The sequence below is a fragment of the Scophthalmus maximus genome, chromosome 12 (assembly GCF_022379125.1).
Source record: "Scophthalmus maximus strain ysfricsl-2021 chromosome 12, ASM2237912v1, whole genome shotgun sequence".
Taxonomy (NCBI): Eukaryota; Metazoa; Chordata; class Actinopteri; order Pleuronectiformes; family Scophthalmidae; genus Scophthalmus; species Scophthalmus maximus.
In genome coordinates this window covers 15,067,173-15,085,163 of record NC_061526.1, presented here as the reverse complement: position 1 = coordinate 15,085,163, position 17,991 = coordinate 15,067,173, and the positions used below count along the sequence as shown (strand labels likewise).

The 17,991-nt window shown below is 45.5% G+C and overlaps 1 protein-coding gene across 1 annotated transcript in view; it reads right to left on the bottom strand.

The window, feature by feature from the left end:
* cerk (ceramide kinase) overlaps positions 1–17,991 on the bottom strand; it is a 32,121-nt gene that overhangs the window by 10,450 nt on the left and 3,680 nt on the right. The window contains exons 2-10 of the mRNA XM_035618560.2: positions 11,793–11,957; positions 10,529–10,651; positions 9,132–9,257; positions 8,432–8,498; positions 7,168–7,313; positions 2,616–2,690; positions 2,374–2,526; positions 1,167–1,272; positions 595–674 (exon numbers count right to left, since the gene is read on the bottom strand). Of these exons, the coding sequence (XP_035474453.2) occupies positions 595–674; positions 1,167–1,272; positions 2,374–2,526; positions 2,616–2,690; positions 7,168–7,313; positions 8,432–8,498; positions 9,132–9,257; positions 10,529–10,651; positions 11,793–11,957 (1,041 nt within the window). The remainder of the gene's footprint in view (positions 1–594; positions 675–1,166; positions 1,273–2,373; positions 2,527–2,615; positions 2,691–7,167; positions 7,314–8,431; positions 8,499–9,131; positions 9,258–10,528; positions 10,652–11,792; positions 11,958–17,991) is intronic.

Below are 17,991 nucleotides of genomic sequence, written 5' to 3'. Positions count from 1 at the left end.
CACACACACACACACCAGCCTCGTCGAGGAAAATGTAATCTGATGGAGCGGGCGAAGGGGCCGGATTATGGAGATTCGGAAATCGATAGGCAAAAAGGAAAAAAGGAAAAAATTTAAGAGGCTCCCGCGGCGGCTCGGCAGGGGGAGTCGTGCGGTGGCGCTCAAATCGGTTTATGTCTCCTCGTCAATAAGTCATCAGGAATCTCATCAGGAATTTGAGCGTGCCGCCGGGGAGACAAATAGCCCCGAAAGAAAACGGAGATAAAGCGAAAATTTGAGAAGCAGAAGATGATGTTATTTACACCCGGTCTACCTCGGGTATTTAATCTGCCCCGTAAAGGAGAGAAAAATGCAAATCTCCCCCTGATTCAGTGTGTGTGCGTGTGTGTGTGTGTGTGTGTGTGTCTGTGTCTGTGTGTGTGTGTGTGTGTGCGGGGTTGTCTCATGTCCTTTTTCTGGTCTTTTCCTCGCAACTACTGGTTTCGACAAACGCATTCTCACAAATGGTTTCAAAATAGACAGGCAGAGAAAATGAGAGAGGCACTTTCTTCTTAATTTGACACATCCCGAGGAACAACCCCACCAAACGCGTACCTGTGGCGGACTTCTCCTTCCCCTCGGACATCTCCCGCCGCGGGTCCTTCGACGGGGGCCGCTGCCGACAGACGCGGCACCTGAAAACAGTTTACAGTCGTCGAACCCTCGGTGTTCTAACGGGCTTACATCATTCGATAAATTCAGTCCGTCTAAAACTGACACGTACTGTATCTGTGTGGGGGGGTTTTTTTCTTGCCAAAGCCCGTTCACAGAAGTCAGGGGCTCCAAAGGCCTTTTGTGGCATAGTCAAGTCACTTTCTTTACGGTAGAATAAGATGTCAGGGAGCACGGCGTTTTCGCAGATCAATGGTTTTTCAGCCCCCCTTTCAGTCCCCGTAACAAATGCAAATAACGTCTGCACCCCCCCCCCCACACACACACTTAGTCAGGCACTATTCAGAGAAGACCGAATGTGTTGAGTCCACAATAAATCACACACAGGCTCCCTGACAACGTATAAACCAGCCCATTCAAAGCTGTGGCAGGTGCACGGCGAGTCGTCGAGCTACAGGACGCCAGATAAGTTCAGCGCACGGTAAAAAAGAGACATCCGAGAGGTTTTATTTTACCCCGATCGACAGGGCAGCTCGTCCCGGGGGCTCCCCGCGTCCTCCTCGGCGGGGAGGAAAGAGACGGTGCCCTCGTAGTGGTTGTGGCTCAGGAAAGTTTTCACCCCTGGAAAGGACAAAAAAACAAAGTCTGGTGCCAATGTGTTTTCATTTGTTGTGTTTAATTTAACTCCAATTATATTTGACAGGGCAATTAAGAGAAGCAAAAGAATTGTGAAAGTGGCATCTGCATAACCAACTGGACTGCTGTTCTTTTAGTTTTTTTCTCTCTCCGGAGGCTGTTGCAAGTTTTACATCAACAAAGTTTTCTAAGCGTGCTTGCGCTAGACGCGGCCCAGAGGCCTCAGCTGTACATTTAGTGTGTCGAGGTAAGTCACTTCCACACGTACAGTAGAATTAGTGGTACACTGACACGTGGCCCGCCACTCTGCTGCCCACCATGTAATCATAAGAGACAGATTACAGCTATTTCTCTATGAGTGGGCACACGCTGAACAGAGGGAAATTGCTCACCAACTCAATAAACACTTTGATTGGCAACGGACAAATGAATGAAGTCACAGTTCGCCAAGTACAGCATGTACACGAGTAATCTACCTGCGTGTAAAAGGTTATTGTCCAGGAACAAATCACATTCGATTTAATGAGTGTTATTCTCTGTAGGTTGCATGCTGCTTTAGTTCTCAGTACATCATTGTGTAAAGGTGCCAGTGTTAAATGCTAACTTTTTTTTTATGGTTTTGCACACTTGTTTTATCCATGCTTCGATAAATAAGGCTCCCGGTTTACAGATCAGAATAATTTCTCCTCTGTACAGTTGCCACCCACTTCAATTTAGTCTGGTTTTATCACTGGCAACACAGGGTGGGAGGACTTACAGTGCGATGACTGTGAGTGTTTGCGTGTGGCCCCCCCCACTAGGAGGAGACATCTTGGTGGTGTTAGTGAGGCAGTTGGTGCAACTTAGTCCCACTACGCATGAGTCTGAGCCCGAGGCTTGCGTGTTTGATTTATATCTTTAATCCTCCGAATCCTGGACCTGGAGCCAGATCCAGCGGGCTCTGGGATAAACCCAAGTTGTTTTACCCGACGTTAACAAAAGCAGGCGTGTGTTTCATTAAGCGACGAGGCCAGCGAGTCGCTCAAGGTGAGAGAACCATGCCCCCCCCCCCCCCCCCCCCCCCCCCCCACACACACACACACGCACCTGACAGGTCGTATCTGGCGGGACCTAGCCACCTCTTCCGCTCGCTGTCCGTCAGCACGTCTCCATAGAAACCGTAGCCCAGCAACGAGACCGAGTATCTGAGGAGGACGTCGTCGTGGTGAACGGAGCACACGTCCATCGGCTGGGAGTCACCTGTGAAGACAAGGCAGGTGCTGTAATAACCATTCGACGAACACCGAGGTACACGACGTCCTGCGCTTTCAACGACGACTTCTACTGACCCACGATGATGTGTAGAGCAGAAGTGACCGGATCGCTGGTCCCCACTGTGGCGAAGCAGATACAATCGGTGGACCCTGTTGGGACCAGAGGCACACGGAGGTCGTTGGTGCACTAGTGCCATGTTAAAGACAGAATTGAATTAAAAATAATCTGATGCATAAGAAATTCTTATTGCAAACTTCCACTGTGTATATGTTCAAAACATTTTATTATAATATCTCACTATCTGACATTGTTGTTATTTCAGGGATTATTTATTGTTATATTATTAGTAGTGAGGTATGACATATTTCATTGTATATTGCTTTGCTCTTGACTCTGACTTGCTACTCACTTGAGATGCTATATTAGTAATATAGTTCTATTTTATATAATTTGTATTACATGTAATATTCTTATTCTATTTAATTCTATTCTATATTCAATCAAACCTGTAGCCATTCTGACTTTGAGGTGCTGTTATACCCCATGGTAAATATCAAATAGTCGTAGAGGTAAGACAGTAACCACCGAATCTGACTCAGGGACAGACCAAGGACACTCACAAAGACAAACCAGTTTTCATCAGGATTGTCTCAGTTTTCCAAAAACAAACCAGGATAACTTGACACATTTTTCCGTTTTACACTCCCCAGAAAACATTTTTGATTATGCGATATTATTTAGATTTTTTTATGCACCAGCTCTGCACGGACGGTTCAACTGTCATTCATGTTTTTGAGTCTCTGTCTTCCTCCATTCCTGCGGTGGGGAAGTGAATCATGATTCTGGTTACTTTTTTATTAGTAGTGGACTTAATATTCTTATCATAAGCACAAAGGGCAGTGTGTCCTGCAAAGACGTAAATCGCATGTGTCCTATTCTTTAATGAAATCAGTCATTTGGGAGTTGGTCCTTGGCGGAGTATCGTGTCTGCTGCCAAGTGAGAAAAATCCAGTCGGATGATTTTATTAGGCGGAAGTGGGAAGATACTTCAGTCATAAAGTCAACCAATCGGAGACCTGCGGAACCCTGGGCCATCATCGGCTCCCTTCAGCCAAGAAATGAGGGATAAGAGGCCTCCCCCTGCCTCCAGAGAAATGTGGAGTTTGACATTAAATCTTTCAGCTTGAGAGGTAATAAGGCCACATCGCTCTTTTTCTGCACCACGCCGTGTAATTTCAGACCTATCTGTCCTCCTTTGATCATCTTCCCGTGGTGAAATTGACCCACTGCCACTGATAAAAGACGGAAGGAGGGCGGGGGGATGGAGAGGGGAGAGGGGAGAGTGAAATCTAACCGGTGATGTTTTGAGTTGGCCCACAGGAGCGTGGCAGGAGGAGATCAGGCCTGTCATTCGACAGATGAGTATGAAGATGAGCTCCCTCGCTCGCGTCCTCTCAACTTTTTATGAATATCACTTTGTGTGGCCTTTCGCTCTCCCCCCTCCCCAGCGCTTCATAATCTCGCTCCCGACAGCGCTGCGCCGCCTGCGATTTCGCCGAGCGTGGAAAGAAAAGCGGTGACATATGCCATTTTGACTCTACACAGGAGCTACGCACTAAAAGCCAACTGACTTTGAATGGGATTTTAACGGCTCGCGCGCACACAGATGTTCAATGGTTATCAGACCCTCAGATGTTCAATGTTTTATTCCCCTTCAGCTGCCGGAGCACCAGTGGCCTGTTGGAATATTCAGAGAAGAGAGCATAAACTGTCACAAGACGTATCCTCCATGGAGAAGTTCCAGTTCTTTATCTGCACCCCCCCCCCAAAACTGTCTCGCCAGTAAGATCATCTTGGCAGAGAGATCATCTTTTATGGGGTCTAGATGCTTTTTCAGTGCTGGATTTTGTTTTTGCTGTGTGAATCCTCAGCGCATGAATGTATTCATGCGCTGCACTTCTGACAGTACCATATAACGACAGCACTGAACAAGGGGATCTTTGAACAACATATATCTAAAAAGGAGCGAGAAAAAAAAGAAAAGAAACTTACTTTCAAAGTTTAAGGGGTTAACTGACAAGAACATAATGTGACAGGAATGTATCAGGAGGAAACGTCTAAAGTGAGTGTAAAAGCTCGATGACAACGCCATGGATGAGCGCATGACCTAACTGGAACTGTGGCACTCAGGACTTTGGCACCACATTTTCTTAATCGCAATATTGATCTTCACATTGACGAAGTCACAGAACAAACCCAGGTGGAAAAAGGTACAGTCATTCGTGATGGCACACGCAGCAGAATCAAAAGTTGATCGAAGCACTTCACATTGCGACTTACGTCTCATTCACCCATTCACTCACACTTTCATGCACTGACGGTGCAGCGTCGGGAGCAGCGTCTCGCTCAAAGACAAGCTCTGCCTCCTGAGCCACACCGCAGTGGTGAGGCTGCCTGCTGGTATTATATATATATATATATATATATATATATATATATATATATATATATATATATATATATATCTGTGAGGTATTAGCGAAAAATTGCTTGAAAATAACAAAACCAATAATATGGCACCTGGTGTGGCACCTATCGTCTCTCTGGCACTTCACTTCCGAGCTCATTTGTTCCCAGTAAAGATGCAAGTTGTTAAAAAAAAAAATCAATCTCTCACAAATCACTCGGACACAGTTATTTCCTAAAAGTGCTGAGCGCTGTAATTTTTAGCAAATGTTCCCTCAGACAGGAGTAAATCTTTCATTTCCGGCGACTGTTTACAGCAGTGGATGAAGACACATTTGGTGCTCTCGTACTTAAAATAAGCTACAACTCCCATGCAAAATTGTGACTCGTCGATGTGTTTTTGATATCAAACAAAATAGCGCTCTACGGCACAGGGGAAGTTACGGCACAAAGATGAAGCTCTTTTAGTAAGATCAGTTCGCTGCTGGTTTTGGTCGTCTCATGAAATTTGGTAACAACAACAACAACAACAACAACAACAAAATAGCCTGTTGGCTGTGCTACTGTTACATAAAATAATGCAGACATTAGACTGAATCTGTTGTTGTCCTGGAACGCCGCGTGCCGTGTGCCCGATTATCAGCAGTCGTAGCCGTGGCAGGAGAAACCCACTGAAGTTGCCTTTTGAAATCAAGCTCCTGCTCATTGTGATTACGATATGCTCTCGGCGGCTTTTACAACACCGACGAGAGGTTGTCCTTGGCCACGAGAGAGGGTTTGTTTAACTCCGTATCATCAAGAAAGCAAAGCACTATTAATAACACATCCAAGCACCAAAGTGCTTTGAGGGGCTTTCATCGCAGTGGCCCTGAGCTTTTCACAGACCGCTTAAAGTAGCCGAGGAGAAGTGTGAAGATAAGATGTTGGAACCTTTGTACAATCGTATGAAAGGATCAGCGATTCACACGTTTCTCACATGTCAAATCCCTTTGCCTTTGTAAAAGACAACTAAAAATGTAATTCTAACATCTAAATCCTGGTTGTTATTGAACCCCTCCGCTATTATAATCCCTCTGTGCGCCACATTGCCTCGTGCACTGTGGTTCCATCCTCGTCAAATTTACGGTGATTTCAAAATGTCACCCAGCGTGTTCCCATTACTGGCACTTTTTAATGATTGACCCTCCACCGGGCCCTGGTGGGACCTCCTGCCCCTGTTGCCATAGAGATTCTGCTCTGTAGCTCGGCAAATCCGGGATCAGTGGGGGTCAAAGTTCCTCTCAATGGGAATCAATAACAGTTCTGATGGGAGTCAAATTTCTTTTATACTCCTCCTGTACAATTTAGGGAAGAACTCGACATTCAAGTTACTGTGCAGGTACAGTATATTCCCTGTAGCCCTCCGACACAATGCATTCCTGATTTGTGACTGCAGGACTTATTCAGTCATTTCGATTTAAACCTTCACGATGGAGTCATAAGTGATTTCCTACATTTTTCCCAGAGGCACCTTTGACAACAGTGAGACACCTGCGGTGAACTCTGCATTCAGCAGTGGACTGCAGTCGTGTGTGTGGGCGGAGAGAGGAACAGTGAGGCGAGAGGTTTTTGTGTTTGAGGAAAAGTGAAAAGTCTTTCAGGCAAATTATTATGTGTCATGCAAACATTCATATCCTACACTGTCTGCTGATGGGGAAACAAAAGGTGGTGTCGGATTTCCATCATTATTAGTACATTATGTAACCTGATGTTGTCTGTAGCCATGGGGGCATGAGGGAGCTGCTAAAGTTCTACTTTTGTCATTATTTTCTGCACTTCCTAAGACAAACTTTATTTATATTTCACTTCAACTTTGGCATCACACGCATTTCATGAAAATAATAGAAATATTTCAGGATGTTTTGGAAGAATGCTTTCTTGCCGAGAGCTAGGAGAGAAGATCAATACCTCTCTCATGTCTGTTGGTTAAAGTCATGCCGGGCTAACCAGCTGCTGCCTGTTGCGTCTTATTCCGTGGACAAATATGAGAGTGGTGTCTATCTCAACAGTTTCTTGTCGGATATTAAGCGAATAAGCACATTTCCGAAAAGGTTGAATTGTTCCTTTGAATCCTCTTCCAACCCTTAAATCGTTTTATGTATTACAATGGACGAAGCTCACCTGCAGGAATGATGCCTATGCGTAGAGAACATGGCACCAGCTCAGCGTCTGGTTGGCTCTGGTCCACGCCGTGGTCAGTTTGGGTCCTGGTGACCAGCCCGTGCAGGATTTCACTGAACATCCCGTCTCCGCCCACACACACCACCCTGGGCAGAGAAATGATATCAACAGCTTGCAGGACTTTCAGCTCTTGCAGCTCTTGCCTCTCGCTTTGACAGTAACACATCTGGGCAGCAGGTCTAACTGTGAAACTCTTTAATAAATAAGAATATCACGCGGTGCCACCCTGCATCACAGTCTTTTAAGCCTATCTCACAAACCTCGGAGAAGTGTATGTCTGACGGACAGAGGCGGGATTTGATCGGGCTCCCTGCAGGAAGAAAAACCTTTCATGGTACTGATGTCTTTTGTCTTAAATTACAATTATCAGTTTGACTTCACACAATCCCCTCGCCCAGACCTGAAGAGCAGGATTTATGTACAGTTTGAGTTGGAACATGATTCAAGAGAGTGACCTGTAGATTTTGATTTATTGTACAGATATTGTAGGTGGTTTTACATGCCGGATGTGATGGTAAAATGTGGAAATTACTAATACATCTTTCGTGACATCTGATCTACTGCTTTTAGACCTTAAATGCTGCTTTTACTATAGTACTAAAGCATCCTATACAACACAGCAAAAAAGGTATTTAAGGGACATTATGGGACTGGTTCCTGACTACATTTCTGAACTGATGACCCTGCTGAAATGAGCCCACACTGTGAAGCCCAAAATCCTCTAGGTCTCAACCTGCTAAAGGCCGTCGGGGAAGCTCTTCCTTTTTCGATTGATTTCATCCTGTGCTGGCCTTTATTCCAGCCCCTTAATTATTCATGTTTTGTTTTTTTTCATTTATTGGTTTTGTGTCTTTTGTGAATAACCTGTGAGTAACATTCATCAAAAATCACTCGTCAGGTCACAGAACACCAACTCTAGACACTTGAATGCAGCTTATCGTCGGAGATGATCAGAGACACTGGCTGTTGGGTGTGAGAAACTCACGGGGCTTTGTCTGAGTCATTACAGTCTGACACAACACACAGATAACAACACAACAGGGCCTCATAAAAAAACCCTCTAATACACACTATGTGACATACAGCTAATGGCGGAGCCTCTCAGTGGCTTTACAGCAATTTGAACAGACAAGAGTCAACTCAATGTCACAGTGAAGGACCAGCGTTAAAAGCCCGAAAGCCGGCGCCTAGCTCCAGTACTCACCCGTCATATTTATCTAGATTGGCCTCTGTTTTCAAGTGGTCGCTGGCATGATTGGCACGCTCGGTAACTATAGAAACAAAATCAAATGGCAAGTGTCAATGAGAGGGAACGCACAGACATAATAACTAGACGCTCTGTGGCTCGACGAGTACAGCGAGCGTGCCGTTACCGGTGCTTTGAAATAAAAGACGAGGAAAAAGTGCTGCACTTTTGAATATTAAACACCAACTGGATCTCGCCGTTCAGATTAACGTTCCAAAAAAGGCGAAGGCACGGCGGCACAGAAACAATGCAATTCAACTATTTCACATTTGCCCCGCGAAATATGAGCTATATTTCAACAGTTAATCTGTTTACCGAGCGTACAATGTCAACAAAGATGCAATCCCTGCTATTCGCGGTCGCTGTAGGAAGCCCAGAGTGAACAGCATTCCCTCTGATGGACCATCAATACCCGGGACTACGTGCAGCAGTACCAAGCACTTATTGAATAATAGATGTGTTTGGATACCCAAGCTTATCAACTATCACAGCTTCCATTAAGGTGCTGATGTGATTAATAGCACCGTATGCCAATTCATATCCTCGCAAGCCTCTGCAGAACCCGCGAGAGGCCACCGCGGCCATGGAGATCTATATGGCGGCCATAAGGACTCATTTTTTATTCAAATGTTGAAGGAGGCTTCTGAGAGGGACCCACCAATCACGTCGGCCGAGATGCAGGCGCGGCGAAAGAGTGGCGCAACCTCCTGCTCGTAAATGCGCTTCCCGCGCCGCTTTCCGCCAAAGGGATTGATGTACACCAGGAGGCTCTTGGGTCGGTTGGCTGCAAAGTGAGAGAGGGGTATGAGATGGTTGTTAAAAAGGCCCAGTGTTTATGCTTTTTTCTTTTTTTTTGTCCAAACGCGTAGTTGACAGCGGCTTGATGAAGTTTTCATTAACCAGAGACCTTTTCTCAAAATGCTCAGTCAAACTGACTGGTCTCCAAAACACGCTGCTCGAGAAATAAATGGCGTGTCGACCGACTATGGGCCCAATGTGGAGCAATTCAGAGGCGCTGCATCATTTGGTGATAAAACAACAAAGTGCCGTGATGGAGCACAGCAAATGGTTTGTCTGTCTGGCTGCCACGGAAGAGCGCGTTTAGGACAACAAATCGAGATAGTTCAGAACAAAGCAAGTGCTCAGATGGGAAAACGAATGGATCGGGATCGAGTGGTAAATGAGCACAAACGAAGAAAGGAAGGGGGTGATGTTAGGGCGCACTGGGGAGGGGACGAACACCGTCGGACACGCCAAAGCTTCAACTTCACGATGAATGTCGTTCATTTGTTCCTGAATTGATTCATCTCTCCGGCCAGAAGAGGGGCCAATAAACGATTCTTGCGATTCTTGAGAGCCCATTATTGCAATCATGCAATCATAGAAGTCCCAAAGTGCAAAAGGGAGGGTCAAAAATTTAATAAAGCCTAATATGTACTGACTGATGGTGTAATATTTTTTATGGTAAGGTATTATGTTAATAAATTAGTGTAATTCCTGACTACAAATTTGGTTCATCATTTGTTTGCCCCAACAGATTTGTGGCCGACGATGTGCTGAATGCTTTCAATTGACATTTTCATAAGAAAATGTTTAATTTAATAAAATGTTGTATGCCTCCGCCGACAAGTGCAGTTGCAAGAAAAAACACGGTCACAATAATCCTTGTCTCGAATAATAACTTCATCAGAGGAGAGGAGTGAAAAGAAGATGACAGCTTCTGAGAGGCAACTTGTGTAACTTGTAAGTACAAGTACATATTTTGAGTAATTGTTCAGCATGGACCAAATATTTCCAAAATGTCACAATGGAAGACGGTGCTTGATGAATTTCCAATCATTATCTCTAACAAGACTGCCAGGTTCGCCTGACTACGGTACATTTCCTCCAGATACATTTGACCTTTTGTTCCATGTGGTACAGATTCATTGTTCTAATAATAATAATAATAATAACCCTACTGCAGCATGTGAATGTGAATAAACTGATTCGGATGAAGTGTAAGTTCTGATTAGGTCCAAAGTACGTTAAAGAACTTTGTGAAACGGTGCGTACTCAGTAGTGACAACTGCTCATTGATGACCCGGATCCACTGCTCACGTAGTGGCTGACTGGCACAGTGGAAGGTGACATCACTATACCGCCACTGGTGCTGCCGCGTCCTCCTCACATACGAGACTGGAGAGAGAGAGAGAGAGAGAAGAAAAAAAAAGAAGAGGAAAGGAAGACAGAGAGTGGGACAAAGATAGAAAAAAATGAATAATGATCTGTGCCATACGATGGCTGTTTATATTTTCATCATGTGAACTTGTTGGGGGCACTTTATGTTTTACACTCCACAAAGATACTTTAAAAGGTCATGTCAGGTCAAAGCCCTTCGGCCTTCAACCCTTTTGTGTGACACTGGAACCACACGATATGTTTCGAGGAACATTACTGAAATATTCACGTTAAGGAGCGAACAAAATTCACTCGCGAGGCACTTGGACAGCACATTCACCCGCTAAGCGTTTCAAAGTCGAATGATCACATGAGCCAATTTCGTTTCTCTTTCTCGTCATCGGATAGGAAAGTTCACTTTTCGAGCCGGATCCTCAGTCAAAACCACTCATGGTAACCGCATGCTTACAGTGGAGTAGGCAGGGAATCATCCTTTAAAGTGTTACATAATCAGGATGTAAGTGAGGAGGACGTGTCTTTGAAGCCGGGTTTCCACAGAATGTGGGGGTGTGTGCAGCTGTCAGACCCCACACACTCTAATGCCGTCAAAGGCTCACATTTAGGGAGGTCCTTTTCTAACATTTGCCTGTGATAAATAATGTAAACCCGATCTTGTTTGGATGCAATCTAAATGGCTCAAAAATCTGGCATTAACTCACAAGTCCCTGGCACGCTGCCCTCTTAGGCCCGAGTCAGATGAGCTGTGACAGACCCCTCAGGTTGACGCATTTACTGTACGTGCAGACTGTGGAGCCGTCCAGTGTCAGATCACTCGTGATTGGTGGCTCCCGGCGCGCTCACCCCCCAAAAACGGGGATATGGCATTGACCTACCGCGAAGGAGGTGAACGCGACGGTGATGAGAGCTGGCCTCAGGGAACAAAAGACGCTGCATCTCTTTCTCAGAGGGTCAAAATGAAGTACCGCAAGACGGGGAGACGGAGGAAAGATTTGGAGTCAGAACCGATCGCAGTCAAGGTAAAGACATCATGCTCGTGGACACGCATGCACACTGGAGAACAATGTAATGGCAAGAAGAAGAACTCCTGTGTGTGTGTGTGTGTGTGCTGTATTTGGACGAACCACGTAAGTTTTGGTACCTGTGAACGCGTGGGGATGCAGCCGGGAGCCCTGCGTCGCTTTTGTCGGACTCCTGCTCTTCGCGCCGTCTCGGCCGCCGTCGTCGTCGTCGTCGTCGTCGTCGTCGTCTTCTTCCGTCTTGCGGACGGCCACTATTTCGCACACGTGAACGGCGTGACCGTGAGCTGAGGAGATTCACAAACAAAGGAATTCATTAATCAACTAACACTGAACTGCAGGAGACACTAATCAAAGCATGATTTCCTTTTTGCTGTCAGAGCTAGTCTAACTTTTTTAGTTTTTTAAGTACTACTTTACACACACACACACACACACACACACACACACACACACACACAGACACACAGGAAAAACTAAAGCGGCCGTGCAATGCTCACAGCACGCGCAAATGAAATATTCACAAAAAGGCTCACTTTTGCGAAGATTAAAGCTCCTGTAATCTTTTATTTTTTATATTAGCAATGATCACGTGACTACATGCTGCTCTCCTCGTCTCTGTTTGTCTACGTTTTGGCGTGTTTCAGATCACTGTTTTAGTCTCAGAAGAAGTCAAACTTTACTTTTTTCAGTCCCATCCTGCTTTCATCAGACGTATTGGAAGTCTATCAGCACCAAAAATATGTAAATCAATCGAATGAGAAGGAATAACACGGCTGCATCCCATGAGAGGTGGCGAGTGTTAGCGGAGGAACAAAAAACAAAAGACTTCTTTCCCACAGAAAAGATTAGATAGATGGATAGATTCAGCTTGCCAGTTTTAAAAAGAACGACTGTGGGATGAAAGGCTTTTGGCAAAATCGGAACGGTTTGTTCATAAACGTGTTCATTATTTGTCAAGTACAGTGTGATCCGGTGCCACCTGGCACGGAGCGGGTCTCTGCCTGAAAGAGCTGCTGAGTGACATGAGAGGAATGAAGTGTTCATTTACCACGCTGGAAAGGCAGAGATAGGGAAAAATAAAGGAGATTGTTTGGAAACGGTTTATTTTCACATACATGATATAAAGTGACGACAAGCCGGTCTCACTATGACACAGAGCGACCAGAGGAAAAGCCACACGAAGGCAATGAAATCACAAAAAGAATACACGTGGACTGTGAAAAGGTGCAACTCTGCAGGAGGAGGGTGATGCCTCAATACTCTATATACAATATCTCACAATAAATCTTTCCCTCGTAAGCCGTTTCTATATTTAGATACAGAAATTCTGAGCACTCGAGTACGACAGATAGCTTTTGCTACTCACAGGAACAAATTCACAAGTGCACTTTTTGCACTCGGGAAGGACAATATTACTTGCAAAAGAGTTTAACTGACCCCCCTCAACTCTGCAACACACACACACACACACACACACACACACACACACACACACACACACACACACACACACACACACACACACACACACACACACACACACACACACACACACACACACACACACACACACACACACACACACACACACACACACACACACACAGAGAGATATTACTACAAATTTATTCAGGTGATATAGTGAAATGGATGGGAGGGAGGCATGACATATTATTTCCCTCCTGGGAGTCTGAGGGAATAGGATTTCATTTCTTTCTCAAATAAAGATGATGCGCCATGCAGGCATGAATAACTTTATGGCCATCGATATTCACACTTTGACAAATAGGAAGAAGAGTTATGGCCATGTGGGTAATGGCTTTATTTCAGAAAAAAAAAGAATGAGCCGTTTCCTTTCCGACAATATGAAAAAGGACGCGGAGTGCTCTGCCAAAGTGATTTTTGGTGTTGAATTAAAATACATAATGAATTGCTGAAAGTTACTCTCACACAAACATTCAATCTATTTTCTAAACTGCTTATCCCGTTCAGAGCCTATAGGGGCCCGACGCTGACCCAGCACTGGTGAGGTCGCCCAAGTATCTCATATATATATATATATATATATATATATATATATATATATATATATATATATAGTCAATACATATACATTTTCAATTCAATCTTCAATTACCTGGCCCACATGTCATTGGGCTGTGGGTAGAATCTAGAACAGCCAGAGGAAACTAATCTGAACACACAGCGAGAACATGTCAGCATGCTGAGCTGACAGCAGTAATCGCTGAATACCAGGTACACGCTGGACTATTTTTTTTATTTTTATTTCTGTGAAATAATTCCAAAGCATCTCTGCCAAGGGGTGCAACGTGCTCTGCCAAGGGGTGCCTTTAAAATACAAAAAAAACACCTCTACACCCACACAGCTCATCTTCCATATTCAACACGGTTTATAGGTTTTAAAAAAAAGGTGAGACATTGTGGTATGTAGCAAGGTTTCAGTAAAAAAAAAAAGAAAAAAAAAAAGGCCTTAAACGGCTCATTACCGTCAAATCTACTCAAAACCGACGCTGTAAAAGTCGTGCAACATGTGATGCCGGCGGTTTGACTCATCGCTGAGGTGCGCGCTGACAAAGCAGACACGGTGCACTGAGCGGGACGTTCCTGCGCGTCGGAAATCGTTTCCATGCCAGCGCGACCTGATAAGCGCAAAGCAGATTATCTTTGGTGAAACGTCGCATGGTGATCGTGACAGTTACAGCCGCGATGATCCCAAGGTTGTAAACAAAACTCTATCAGATTTGACATAGTTCAACAAGGAGCGTTTGCGCTTTGCCGTTTTTCCTTTTCATATCTAAGCACCAAACTTTTAACCGAGTTGTGACAAGACACCGGGGGGAATATATTGTCTTGTATCTAACACATTTGCATGTTTGTTATCTTAAGCTCCCTGGGCTTATGGTGAAATCCCCCCAAAAAATGAAAAATGTATGAAATCTTTTCCGTGTTAAGTAACCTGGTATTCAAAGCTACCCCTGTCAAAAAACAAATAAAACCAGCCGATTCACTACATGTACACAGCATCTCCTTCTCTCTCTCTCTCTCTCTCTTTCTCTGGTCTTGGTCAAATTAAACCCGGAAACAAGCACAACGTGAACAATCCCGGCGAACTGTGTCAGCGAGGGAGCTGGAGACAACGGCTGACATTCCCACTCTCTAACGCTGCTCCAGTAACCCCGGCCACACACACACACACGTATGTACACACACACACACACGTACACACGTACACACACGCACACGCACACACACACACACACACACACACACACACACACACACACACACACACACACACACACACACACACACACACACACACACACACACACACACTCCAGACTCTTGAGCTCAGTGCGGCGCCTAAGCTACATGCAAAGCCCTCGGCCGTACAAGCCAGATCCTCTCCACTCTCCACTGACATACTTTTTTCTTTGTGCTTGAAAAGAATCGGAGCACTGAGCCGTCAGCCTGTGCACTGCATCGCCTGTTCGTACCACAGGGCTCAGTGTGTGACTGTGAGCAGGAGAGGGCTGCAAATCTGCAGAGAGTCCCGTTCTGCACTCTTCCCGCTTTCCATTCACTTGTTTTTCGTCGAGTCTAACTTTCGTCGTCACTGCTGCCCTCAGCCATCAGTTGCTCCAAAATGAAAGACCACAAAGGCCGAGAGGCAAAACCGCCAATGATCAGTCCCGAGGGGGGCAAGCTCGAGAGCTCAACAATTTTAAAACACAAACACTGCCCTCGTCATTTCCACGACATTCAAAAGCAGCCGGTGGTTAGCGCCGCCCGGAGCGGGACACTTCGTGTTGGCGTCGCTGGCTCGACTTTCTTTGCCGAGCCCACGGCAAAACCCTTGATACCTGCCACGTGGTATTGATATCAGGTTTTTCCAAAGGGTTCAAGTTGCCTGCCACGGGACTAGGTTCAAACGGAGAGTCACATGAAATGAGGCCGAGGGACAAAGCAGAGAATTGCTCCCCGAGCCTGGCATGTGTAGCTGGACCCCGAATTCTGGCTGCGGCAGTGCATTGCTCTGCCCCGAGTGTGAATGTAATCCCCTCGCGCTGGCATTGTTGGTGCCTTTCCTCTACTGAGCCAGAAACATCCGAAGTCCTCGGGGGCGCGCGACCGGGTTTCGACTGTGGTCACGTGAGCTGGATTAACAGCTGCAGCGCAGCGTGAACACGGTGAAATAAGCCACGGCCAGTCTGCGGATATTTGAACAATCTGCGAATTCGTTATGCCCACGATTGTTGACACCGGCGGTTCATTAAAATGAGGCTCGTCGAAGATTGATTAACTCTACAGGTGGCGAGCGGTTTAAACAAGGAGTGATTATTCCTTCTCAGTGGGCCCGCGGTTAAACTTAACCAGTAACTGTGCGGTTAATAAATAAAAAGAGTAATAAAGAGTAATACATTTTTGGAGCAGAAATAGTTTTTGCTTGCAACCACCTGGTAATATCGGGACTCGCTCGTTGGGAAAAAGTGAAAACTCAGATATCTGTTCTTCCATTTCGACTCAATCCTACATGGGATAATGTGGGCATGAGCAAGCTGTAGTCTCAGTTCAGACTGTATCACTCAGGTGTTGGATTTGAAAGAGACCACTGACTATTCTAGTGTGGGGGTTTTTTTTCTCTAAGTATGTCTATTAGGAGAAGCATAAAGTTTAAAAATCGGTGAAGTAGCCCTTGAACTCCCAGGGCCCGAGAGTCAAGCAGGACTCGTCGAGGTTTGAGAGCCACTAGTCTGGGCAATAATCGTATCCTGTAATAATGGAACAAAGAGGATCTTTGTGTTAGTGTAACGGAGCTTTTGGGGTCAGATAAATCCAGCTCTTTTTTGGTAGAGACACAACCCACCATGTAATTCAACCAGTGACTCTGAAGAAGAGCACGGTTCACTGTGGCAGTGACGCATGCACACAAAAAAGGGAAGATCACTGTTGTATATGAGGTTAAAGAACCATCATACTGTAGCTTATCTTATAGGCTATAATAGCTTCCACCATTCTGGACTCTTTTCACTTTTGACAGTGGCTTATACCCCACAAATATGTTTCGCCTCATTGCACTGTGAGGTTCTCATTTGATTTCCCAACGAGTGGTTGACGAGCTTGTAAAGGTTAGGGGGGAAGGTCAGGGTTACGGTTGCATGGCTGAGAATCGGCACGATTGCTTTTCAGAATATAAGCAAATCCATTAAAATACACAAACTCGACGGACTTACTGTACCAGGGCCACGGTACATCTCCCGCTGACCTCTAGTGGCCGTGTACATACACTGCGGCCATTAAAACGACCACATAGGTCGTAATAAGCCACGGCGCGGCGCCTGCCCTTCGTCTTCTTTAGGTCCTCTGACAGCGACGAGCTGTCATCATATTTATATTCTGCCGTTGTCCTCTGCACCCCTCCCTTAACACGGTGAATCAATATGTAATCCCTTCGTTGCTACTGTGGTTTGGCAGTGACAACGTGTTAAGGGGACAAGCCGGTGCAAGCTTAAGGAAACGCTTGCGTGCTTACGTGTGCCCACACTTTTTATGTTGTGCTCATGTCATTCTTGTTTTGCTTTTACATATTGTATTCCGAGTGACGTGCAACACAGGTGCAAGAGAGGAGATAAGACTTGACGATGTTGGGTATTCAACACAATATTAAAGAGTTTTTGGCCTCATGCTGGATTTAAGTGGAAGCAGTGTCCATTTACGCAACAGTTGTACAGTAATAAATCAGAAAATGTGAGCTATGATCAAACAGGGTGGATGTGCCTCCATGGAGAGGACAGCGAAGCACTACTTTCCTCACTCAACACATCATTATCCAGGTAATTGATTCATTGCGTACAAGCATTCGGCTTTAGACGTCCCACTCTCCACTCCTATTGAACTGAGCCACAGGTAAGTAAACACAATAAGGTATCAAGCTGCACAGTTGATCTCCAAGCTGTCGTTTTTATGCCAGCGTTTATTTCCCCGCGTCGCTCTCCCTCCCTCTGTAGCCCGTCTCTCAATGTACAGACAGGGCTGTGCATTGAGCACCGGCTTTAGATGACAGAGCACAGATCTGCCTGGGTACACATGGCAGTGAGCTGTCAGACGAGACGTGGATTTCCCCGGGGGCACGGCGGTTTTGTGAAGCCAACGCTTAGGCAAACAGATGGAGGGAAGAAAGAAAAAAAGGACAGCCAAGGTGGAAGTTATAACGGGAGACTGGAGATGCAGGGGATACTGCGCATTCACTTACCGATGCCAGAAGTAGCAGTCGATTAAAGTCATAACAACCTGCGA